This window comes from Penaeus chinensis, chromosome 3 (assembly GCF_019202785.1).
Source record: "Penaeus chinensis breed Huanghai No. 1 chromosome 3, ASM1920278v2, whole genome shotgun sequence".
Classification (NCBI taxonomy): Eukaryota; Metazoa; Arthropoda; class Malacostraca; order Decapoda; family Penaeidae; genus Penaeus; species Penaeus chinensis.
Genome location: NC_061821.1, coordinates 39,170,684 through 39,183,183, shown reverse-complemented (window position 1 = coordinate 39,183,183; position 12,500 = coordinate 39,170,684). Strand labels below are relative to the sequence as shown.

Sequence of the window (12,500 nt, the reverse complement as noted above, 5' to 3'; positions counted from 1 at the left end):
TTCATTTATTTTTTTCTGTTCATCTACCTGTTTATCTATTTCTCTGTCTATTAATTCATGTATTTTTCTGTTCATTTATGTATTTATCTATCTATCTCTCCCTATATTTATCCATTTATTTTTCTGTTAATTGATCTATTTATCTATCTGTCTGCCTATTTATTCATTTACTTTTCTGCTCATTTATCTATATATCTCTTTATTTGTTTATTAATCTATTCATTAGTTATTTATTTACTTTACCATATGTTCGTCTATCAACTTATTAATTTATCAATTGATATCTTTATTTATGGATATATTTATTTCATATACTTATCTATTTAGTATTGTATTCCATATAGTGCGTATTTAGAGGCAAGTTCGCATTTATTTATGCAATTCATAATTATGTATATGCTGTATCCTTCTACAGTGCTAGAAAAGAGGATTGCAATGCCTTTGCAATATGACGATATTGATATCAATGAATAATGAGCATGACCTAAAAGGAATGACTGTTGTTAAGATGATAGTTCAAGGTTGGTAATGATGATGATAATGATATTAGTAGTAATAATAGTTGTAATGATAATAATAATGATGATAATAATTATAAGGATACCAATAACAATGATAATTATGATAATTATAAAACAAATATTAGTATAATAATAACAGTAACAGTAATGATTATAAGGAAAATAATGGTAAAAAATGATGAAGATAATAATAAATATAAAAATAATGATGGTAAAGATGAAAATAATATTAATGATAATGATGATAATAAAAACAACAAAAGTATTAATAGTCAACAGTGAACCTGATAAGAATGATATTGACAGTGATAATATTGATGAAAATAATGATAATAGTGATAATATCTTTTAATAACAGTTGTCTTGAAGATTATGACAACAATAATGAACAAAAAATCTGACAATAATGATAACACAAATAACAATAGGAATGATAATGGCAATAGTAGTAGTAATAGGAGTAGTGGGAACGATAATGATAATGGTGATATTACTACTTATACTAATAGTAATGATAACGATAATAAGAATAATGATAATAACGATGGAAATTATGATAACAATGGTAATAATAATATCAAAAACAATAACATTAGTTCAATAATAATAATAGTAATGAAATAACAATATTGATGATAATAATGATAACAATAACGATAATAATAATCATGGTAATAACAATAATAATGATGATGATAATAATAATAATGGTGATGATGATAATAATAATAATAATAATAACAATTATAATAATAATGATAATGATAATGAAAATGATGAAAATGATAAAAATAACAATAATAATGATGATGATAATAATAATAATAATTATAACATTAATAATAATAATAATAATGATTTTAAAAGTAATAATGACAATTATAATAATAATAATAATAATGATAATAGTTATGGTTATAATGATACTGATGATAATGATGACAGTAATAATAGAAAGTGGTAACAATGACAATAATAATAATCATAATGATTATGTAAAAAATAATGATACTAATAAGGCTAACAATTATCATTGTCTATTATTATTATTATTATTATCATAATCATTATCCACATCATCATAAGCATTATCATTATTGTTGTTAGTAGTATTATCAATATTATCATATCAACATTTCTCTTATTATTATTATCATTATTATCACCATCATCATCATTATTATTATCATTATTATAATCCTCATTATCATTATCAATATCAATACCATTATTATTATTATTATTATTATTATTATTATTATTATTATTATTATCATTATTATCATTATTACTATTATTGTTATTATCATTTTTATCATAATCATTATGTCATTAATGATATCATTATTATTAGTATAATCATTATAATTATTATTATTGCTATCATTATCATTATTCATATTATGATATAATTTTCATCATCATTATGATCATTATCATTACTTTTATCATTATTACTTTTATAATTGTTATTGCTACTAATATTGTTATGATTTTCAGTGTATTTTTTCATTATAATTATTAGCATCTTTATCATCAATTATGCCCTCAAGTCTAGACGTCCACGACATCTATTCCTATGTCTATCCACCTTGTTCACAGACCGACGTCCCATTTCAAACAACAGCTGTAGTCTCGCTGTTGCCCCGTGTGACTTTGTTCTGAATTTCACCCACACCGTACTGTTACAAAATACACCTGGTTTTTACTTCTCTGTTCCGTATGGGGACTTCAATTCATATACGTATTTCCACTAACTTTGATTAACTTTATCCAAATTTCCATTTCCTCATTCACTTACTGTTGGTATTAGCAGCTATAGGTAGTTTGCATGCACCATGGTCCTTCGTCTATGCCACCATTGCATTGTTGAAGAGGTTTTTGTATCATATAATTCTTTATAATTGCTTCTCTTTACATATGCATTTCTTGGATGATTCTGACATGTTTCTTTAATACTACACTTTGTTTCTAACCTCACAATCGTCGATTTGAAACCACATATATTCAGTGGATGCCAAAGCCTCCTCAATGCCCTACATAATGTTACAAAACTAATACCCTATCCTCGGAGTAGTATTGCTCATCGGCCTTTTCTCGCAAAGCGTTCCGTGCCTCTTCGAATGTCCCAACTGTTCCCACGGTTTTACCTTTCTTCATTCCGCTACTACTTCAATTACCAGCCTTTTATGACTATTCCTCCTGTCCATTTTATTTACTTATTTTCAAAGATGAAGTAATATTTTCCTATCTCTATGCTCCTTTTGTCTTGCTGGAGGATCTATAGTGCATTATCAATCCGGTGTCATTCATCTTTATCTTTCTGTGTTTTTTTCCTCGATCATTTCTGCTAATTCTGCCTCAACCTATTGATAACATTGACATATTACTGATAGCATATCCCTGATAATAACGTTCTTATATTTTTTACCATTCGTACTTCGCTCGGAGCATACGATTCACGTTGACTAGTCGCCAACATGCAGTAACTTTGTTTTTCCTGATAAAGATGTTCATAGATGCCAAATCTCTCCGTCAGCTTTGACCTTCTTAAGACCTTGATGTCCACGGTATTATTCATTGCCGTGATTCCTTCGCGTCCAATGAGGCATGCTATTCCAATGTCTTTCCTTATCCTCCTTCCTATTACACCTTAAAATACAATATCTTCTTAAACTTCTTCAGCCTTGAAAAAAAAAATTCCGCGCTTTCTTCCATTTGACACTATTATCCCAACGCCATTCCATCTCTGTACTGACACTGTAGGGCATTTTATTAAGTATCATTGGGGGTTAAACTTATGCCCCCCCCCCCCTTTCGGTGTTAAGAAAAATGTGCCAGACCCACTTTTGTTGTCTAACAGCCAATATTCGTCGTTTTATATATGAAAAAAATATATAGTCGAATAGCACAAAAATCATGGTAATTATAAGAGGAGGAACAATACAGATGTTAGTTTCCTTAATTTATTTCATATCATCGTCTGCACCAGAATATGCGGTTTAGATACGAAATTAAATGACATTCATTAGGCACATGATGCTGAGGTCCCCTTGCCTTTCCTTTCTACTTTTTAGCTTTATCTTAAGTTATGTGACTGTGCGCAAAGCTCCTTGGTTGATATCATTCTTAAAATTATCTCAGGTCTGTCCAGATTAGCTTGAGTATATTGCTGAATACATGATAGGCACCAATCCATGGACACATAATATCCACTGACCCTCAGGAAGGAATTATCAAACTTGGATCATGCAATCTTTTGCGTCTTAAGATTACTGATTTGGGCGTCGCCTGTGCCTTGCCCGTAGTCTTTGTAGTACTGAAACATGCTAATGATAATACCAACTGGCACATTTGTAGGGTTCAATGCCCATGCTGATTCCAAGCCTTCTCTTATGTCCGGGTCAGACAAAGGCCAAACGTAAAAGATATTCCAAACCCAATGTTATTTGCGAGGATGAACAACGGGGTAAACAAACATGAGGATGAGGATGATTATGCTAATGACGGCAATCAGGATGACGGTGATGATGATGATAATGAAAATACTGGTTTTGATGTTGTTGATAATGGTGATTACGATGATGGTGATGATGGTTATGACAGAATGATAAATAAATCATTAGTAAAAACGATGATGCCGGTGATAAAAATGAATGAATAAAACGGGAGTGCATATAATACTGTTGATGATGGTAATGGTGATAATGCAAGTCATGGGAATACTGATGAATAAAGAAAATAATGACAACGGTGATAACAGAGATGACAGCAATGATGACACTGATCATAATGGTAATAATAACAGTATAAATAATGAAATGTATCTTAATAATGATGACGGCCATGATGATTTCAGGTTCGACCGGTATTTCAGAACATCTCATCCTCCGTCTTAGTTTCAACGTTAGGTCGAAAAGGGATACATGTCGCTAGGGAAGTTCTGATTCTTGGCAGAGAAACGGAACAGCATTGAATAAGATGACTAAATAATATGAATACGAGTTGATTTGCTCATAAAATAAGAAAGGATAAATTGGTTCTCATTTTTTTTATAAGAATAAACTTAATATTACCATAGTGGGTTACTTCTTAATTCGGGCCAATTACTTACTTTCCGTGATTATCTTGTCTAGTTTTCTAACAACACCATCTCATTGTTATTATGGCTGTCATTGTTGCTGTTGTTATTATTTTGTTGTTGTTGTTTTGTAGTTGTTGTTCCTATTATCATCATTATTATTATTATCATTATTATTATTATTATTATTATTATTATTATTATTATTATTATCCTTATTATTGTTTTTGCTAATATTATTATAATCTTATTATCATTACTATAATAATAATAATAATTATTATTATCATATTATCATTATTACTATAATAATAATAATAATAATTATAATTATTATCACTGTTATTACTATTACAATTATTTGCATCATCATTATTATAATCAATTTCGTGTTTCCTATTTTAGGATACCCTGCATAGCCTCTACACGTTATTACTTGCATGATTTTTTTAATGTTCGCAGGTGAACAAAGAACATGCGAAGAGGGGAAGCGCCACTGAACAAAAGCCTCAGGCTGGTAAGCAATACTGTATATCTTGTAATGTTATCACTGCCACGTATATACTATATGTATGAACATATGATGATATATACATTTAACACGCACACACATACACACACACACACACACACATATACACACACATAAATACACATATATGTATGCATGCTTATTGTATTTACAGAACGAAACAAACACAAACATATGCATACATGCCTATCGTATGTACGGAACATAGACACAGAAAACGGTGATTGTGATTGTGAATAGATATTTGGAAACAAAACCATATAGGCACGTTTATAGATGCGCAAACATACACACATCTGAATTTCTTAATCTGTTTATCTATATACTCGACCCAGTATATATATATATATATATATATATATATATATATACGCACATGCCCATACATAGCTACACGCACATGCCCATACATAGCTATACGAACGCGCGTGCAGAAGTATAGGCACAAAAACGCAAATACACAAAAGCAGATACATCTTTATATACCTATCTATTAATAAACTATACAGTATATACATACACACAACCCACACAGACACACAAGGTCCAGAATACTTTTCTAAACCTTGCATACACATAATTATACACACAAACACACACACACACACACACACACACACACACACACACACACACACACACACACACACACACACACACTTACGAACACACAGGCGTAACCCACCCACTCAGAGCAGGATATTCCACGACAGAACCTGGACCCCCAATCAACATTAAGGTCAATGTGCTCTCTTCCACCGCCTTGGAAGTGACCTGGGACCCAGCGCCGGATTCCACACCACAGTATTACCGTGTTCTGTCGCATGGGTCCGGAATTCCACCTGGAGATCAGATCGTATATGATCAATACTATCGTTTGAACTCACTGTTAAGCTGTACGGAATATTTCATAACCATTGTATCCGTTTATGATAATGAAGAAGAATATTGGAGTGATGGAGTTGAAGGAATCACTGAGAGTGAAGGTTTGTCAGTTCAGTTATTTCTATACTTAATAGTTCACTTGAGCATAGGCTTTCTTCATTCATTGTGTCCTGTAGGAACCATTACTAAACATACTGCACAAAATATTATACTTAAGGTGCTTTGATGTGCCCTCCGACATAATACAAGAAAACCAGGTAATAACAATAATTATTACGATAATGGTGGTAATGTTAATGATAATGATGATAATGATAATGGTAATGATAATCATGATCATGATTATAATCATGATAATAATAACAAAACAACACCAACAACAATGATAATAATGAAATAAATAATAATAATCACAATAATAATAGTAATAACAACACTAATGTTTTAGTAACAATACTAACAACAACAAAGACAACAAGAATAATAACAATGATATTGTTAATAATAAAAATAATGATCATAATTAGAATGATGAGGAGGTAGTGATGATGGTTGTGATGATGGAGATGATGCCGATTATAAGGATGATAATGATGATAATGATAATAATAATGATAATGATGATAATGATGATAACAATGATAATGATGATAATAATGATAATGATAAAGATAATAATAATAATAATAACAATAATGATAATAACAATAACAATAACAAAGGTAGTGATGGTAATAATAGTAATAATAATAACGATAATAATAATAATAATAATAATAATATTGATAATAATAACAATAATGATAATGATAATAATAATATATACATGTTCCATGTCCATTTTCGTATCAAGAAAAATCCCTTCTTTCCGCCTGCCCAGTTCCCCCAATGCCAGCCAACTGCACCATCGTGAAGGAGGCCAGCCACTCGGTGTCGCTCACCTGGGGTCATCCTCTCACAAACTGCCCGGTGTACAATTATAACGTCAGTTGGCTGTGGGTAGCGCTGTGGAACGAGACACTGGTCGACGAGGACTGGGACACGAGCGGGGAAATGAGTTACACCATCGGAAACATCCGGCCGTACAGCGAGGTTCTAATTTCCATCCGAGGCAAAACTGCATCGGGATACGGTCTGCCGGTAGAGTGCGAGGCTAGGACCGAAGAATACTGTAAGTTAGGGAGGCGAAACGGTCTCTGTAGCTGTGCTTCTTTGTCGGAGAGACTGCACAGGTTGAATTGGCATGCTCGAACAATATTTCAATTATTTATAATTCACAAAATATGTATAATATACTCTAGCAGTGTTAGAGTATCATGTTCATAATTATAGATGTTACCATTTTCAAAATGTCAACATATTGGAAGCAATGAATGTAGTTATCTAGAAAACTAAAGTAATAATTCCAAACCACATGATTCTCAAAAATAAAATGTTTTTACTTGAGGCAGCATCTCAACACTTGTAAATATACTTCCGCAGATCCAAGCTCCCCGAAGATCGTTAGTGTAACAGAAGGACCAGACTATTTGTCCGTAACGTGGGATCCTCCTGAGGAGTCAAACGGAGTCATCGAACGGTACAGGATCACGCGAATCGTCAATGCAGAGGAGTTGCAAGAATTGGCAGACGGGAACACTTTGACGAAGAGGCTGTACGGTATAGAAGCTTGTCAGAACTACACACTAACCGTTGCCGCAACGACGGCGAAAGGGTTTGGGAAGGAATCCGACAAGTGGGACATTTATGTCACAGGAGAAGGTGAGACGCAGTAGACTGAGAACCAATGATTAAAAAAAAAAGAAAACGCTTGCACTCAAACATAAAACAGGTCACTTATTCTTTTAAGCGCTGAAAGAAACGATACGCTTTCTTAATCCAACTCAATACCATCATATTATTGCTGAACTTCAGTTCAACAATTTAATATTTTCCTAACATATATACATCATTGTTGCAGCTCCTTTGGAAACAGTGAGATGTACTGGAGAAGCTTCTAGAAACTTCACTGTGATCTGGGACCATGGAAGCGTCACCTGTAAGGATCAGAACTATTATATCACCTGGAACTCTACTGTTTTGTGGTCAGATGATAGAGGTAATAACACGCAATACTTTCGGATAAGATAAATTAGGTAGGTAGATTGATAGATAGATAGGCTGATAGATAAATTGATAGATAGGTTCACAGGCAGATATATATGTAGATAGATAAATAGATAACCAGAAACACAAACGCAGTAACGTGTACACAAAGATAAACAAGAAAACAGCCACAGTGTAATTAAATTAAATCGTAACTTTCCGAACTCGTCAGTAATTCAACGTTAACCACTTAAATTTGTTTCTTACTATGGCTGATAGGTTGACACAGAGATAGATTGATATATTGGTAGTTAGATAGACAGATTGATAGGTAAGTAGGGAAGTAGGCAGATCGGCAAATAGATGGACAGATAGAAGCTAGATAAATAAATAGAAAGACAAATTAGACAGATAAAGGACTAAATAAATAAATAGATAGACCATTCAAGGATAGAGAAGCAAACAAAAGACAGAAATACAGAAATACATATTTTTTAAGGTAGATAAACAGAGATAGCGATAGACAGATCGAGAGGGCTTTCTTGAACGTCGCTTGTATTCCCAGGCCAAGGTGAAGCAGAGGTTCCCGGAAACGAAACGACGTACGCCTTCCTTGACACGCCTCCCTACACTGAATACACTGTGTGCGTGACCATCACCAAGGGCGCAGAGGGAAGCGTGTGCTGTGACCACATCACGGCAGAAGATGGTGAGCTTTTATCAAGAATTGGTGCTTGTTTCACCCTATATATTGTATCTGTTATATCCGAGATTGTTAGATATTTTCTTAGTGGATTCGACGTTAACACCATGTGTCATATGTATTATTTTTGTTATTAAAAACTATTCAACCTGTTAATAATACAACATGGTGCTCCAAGACTCTTTAGACCATATTTCCACAGCCCGTGATAATTATGCAGACTTTTCTCTGCCTTTTCTCTTACAATTGCCAATACTGTTATTCAAACAATCAGTCCACAAAGAATACCGTGCAAAAAGGTGTGAGGCCTCATTTTCAAGTGGCCAAAATGAGAAAACAGAATACAGTATGTGATAAGAATTTCTTATCACATACACACATTATATATATATATATATATATATATATATATATATATATATATGTGTGTGTGTGTGTGTGTGTATTTATATATATCATATATATAAATGTGTATATATATACACATTTATATATATGATATATACAAATACACACACACACACACACACACACACACACACACATATATATATGTGTGTGTGTGTGTGTGTGTGTGTGTGTGTGTGTGTGTGTGTGTGTGTGTGTGTGTATGTATTTATATATATCATATATATAAATGTGTATATATATATATCTATGCATGCATACATACATATATACATTAATATGTACAGTTCCGGAATTATATTTCAGTTCACCTACTAGGTTCCATTTTTGTACATCGATGTAAATATAGTGTAAATAGTATTGTCATGAAAGAGGCGAAAACCTTGTTTGTAACAAGAGTGTGATTGGTAGAATATAAATAACCAATCAGTGTATTAGTATCTATATTTGGAAACTTCAAAGGCATTTGATATTTCGTTTCCTTCAAACGTGTGATAACAATACATGTAGCTTAGCTATCGTTGACATGGTAGTGGGATGTTTTTTTTTTTTTTTTTTAATGCGATATCCTGAAATTGTTCGTTTATCGACACGGTAACACCTATGGAGGCGAGGCGACCTTTCCCTCTTCTTTATACTCAACAATTTTCAATTATAGTTGCATATTTCATGAAAACGTTTTATTCTTTAGATATCTATATATGGTAGCTTAATCAAATCAAACTCTTTGCAAAATCGCTGATACCTTTGTAAATGGTTCTCGTGACTGCACCATCTAATAGCGGCTAGTCGAACTAATGAAGTGACTAGTGAAGTGACTTTATCTTGTGCTATAATCTGTTCATAGTTTTGTTATCATTGTTCCGTAAGTCGTGTTGCTTCTCTGAGGAGTTGCATCCACATTCGAACAACAGAGTTAAACAAATCGCGTTTGTTTGTTTCAACTTGAGTAATTACTAGCTGGGTGATCCCAAGGAGGTTGAATATGCAAAGCAATCTAAGAACTTACTCCTATTATATGTGCTGTATGCTTTATGATATTTGATATCTTGAAAAAATCTTGTTCACTCTGATGAAATGCGCAGTTCTCTAATTCAATTTGTTATTTATTCAATCTTTTTTTCCTTCTGTTTGCCAATGTACATCCGTTTACAGTATGTACGTTGATGTAGATAAAGATGGTATAAATGCAATATATCGCAAAATCGAAGTTTTCATATATTATATTGATATGTTTTGAAATAATAAAATAACTTTTCTGATTCAATAAATAGAAAATATGCTCTGTTTTCACTTTAGAGCATTTATTGAACACAAAAACCGTTATAGCTACAGTGAATACATGGGTGACTTTGTGTATGTGCGTGTGTGCTGAGGAACTGATGTTGTTAGCATCATTGGTTTTATTGTTTATACATATTTGGAACCCCTTCTCGCGCATAGGCTGTAGCTGACAGCGAAAAAAAAAATATGCATAAATGTATTATCATTATTATTATTATTACTATTATTATTATTATTAGTATTACTATTTATCTATATTTGCTGGGTGCTTTAATTAATCGACCTATTGATTTTTAAGATATTTTTACTATCGTTGCATTTGTAAAAATTAAAACGAAAAAAATGTTGAAAAGACTAATACTGGGGGCAGTCATACTTATAATAAGAACAATTTATCATTATTCAAGACCCTGTCTAATCCGCGGGACAAAGGTGACCTGTTTATGTGAGATCCCGGTTTCCTTTCCAGTCCGTTTTAACATGATCTATTAGCTTTTGGGATTTATTTATTTAGTTAGTTTTTAATCATTAGCCGTTTCCCAAACTTCGACAATATTCGCCCATATTATTCCATCAGGTTTGAGTCATTTGCCTTGTTTGATCGCGGAAGGTTTGAGTTATCGTACCACTTCGTAACTGCCCTTGACTCGTATATCGGGGAGTTATCCAGCACGAATATGATTGTTTCTGTAAGAGGCTAACTGATAACAGCGTGCTTGTAGGAGGAATATTTCTTGTAATCATTCAAATAAATTGTCTTCACTGAATCTCCCTTCTGAAATTCCGCCCCCACCTATTACAGGTCACGCGGTAAATAATGTAAATAATGCTAGAAAATCAACACGTAAAATATGACGTATAAGGCACTGTTATGTATAAACATATCTAAATCAAAATTTGAAATAAATAATTGTTTAACAAATTGAAAAAGGTTGATTATATCCACAACCTCTCATCCAGCAATGGCCCTTTCCGTGCACTCGCCGCACACTGCTGGACGAACTGGAGGCGGTGTTGACAATGTCGTTTGTTCAACCTCTCTTTGCTAGTCGTTTGTTCAACCTCTCTTTGCTAGCGCTCTGTGATGAATCCGTCTGCAAGTAGTTTCCTCTACGTCTTGTTACCGGGCGGTCGCTCAGGGTGGCCCTCCTCGTCCCACCTTATTCACATGTCTACCATCGAGCGTGAGAAACCCGGCTCTCTGGGTATATGGGAGATAGATTTCTTTCCCTCGTCCCAGTGATGCGGTCTCTCATTGCAATTTCAGATTTCCTGGCGTCCATTTTGAAAAAAAAGGTGTCAGCTTGGCAGCCTCGCTTTCACCTCAGTTTTCCCATATGTCAATTTGACGTCATATACTATCGGATACATTTTCTTTCTTATTTAGCATATGTTAGAATAAGCCGCGAAATGAATATTCAGTAATTTATGAATAATCATTATCACAAAGCGTACCAAATATACGATATCGTGTGTTTCTAGATGGTTCTTTCTTCAAAGTTCCGGGTGAACAAAGAAGCGTTTAGATAACACGCCATGAAATTAATATTGCTATCGTAAACATATTAAGCTAATGTACCAAAGCTTTGGCATGCACCGTCATATACAAGGAAAATATCAATTGCTTACGTGTCAGATAAGAGAGCGAGATTAAATTCCAGTTTAATCAGAATGAACAAGATTCTTCTTTCAGTAAATCAGATATCATAAAGCACATGTATTGGGAGTAAGTTTTTAGACGTCTTTCACCCCATTGCTGATTATTTTATCAATCCCCTTATCAAAATCATTATCATTAATATGATCAATGCTTGTCCTGTGAATATGGTCGATATTATTGATATCGCCATTACCTGTATTAATATTACCATTGCGATTATTTTCATAATCATCATCACCATCAGTGATCGCAAAACCATACTGATTTCGAAATGACAACAGTAATTATTATCATTATCATTATTATCCTCAGTATTTTCCGTTATCATTTCAATCTTCTCT

The 12,500-nt window shown here is 33.0% G+C and overlaps 1 protein-coding gene across 1 annotated transcript in view; it reads left to right on the top strand.

Moving 5' to 3' along the window:
- The window catches only part of LOC125043657 (neogenin-like), a 27,555-nt gene that overhangs the window by 248 nt on the left and 14,807 nt on the right, over positions 1 to 12,500 (top strand). Inside the window, exons 2-7 of the mRNA XM_047639894.1 lie at positions 5,065 to 5,119; positions 5,848 to 6,120; positions 6,900 to 7,190; positions 7,502 to 7,780; positions 7,980 to 8,117; positions 8,670 to 8,813. Of these exons, the coding sequence (XP_047495850.1) occupies positions 5,065 to 5,119; positions 5,848 to 6,120; positions 6,900 to 7,190; positions 7,502 to 7,780; positions 7,980 to 8,117; positions 8,670 to 8,813 (1,180 nt within the window). The remainder of the gene's footprint in view (positions 1 to 5,064; positions 5,120 to 5,847; positions 6,121 to 6,899; positions 7,191 to 7,501; positions 7,781 to 7,979; positions 8,118 to 8,669; positions 8,814 to 12,500) is intronic.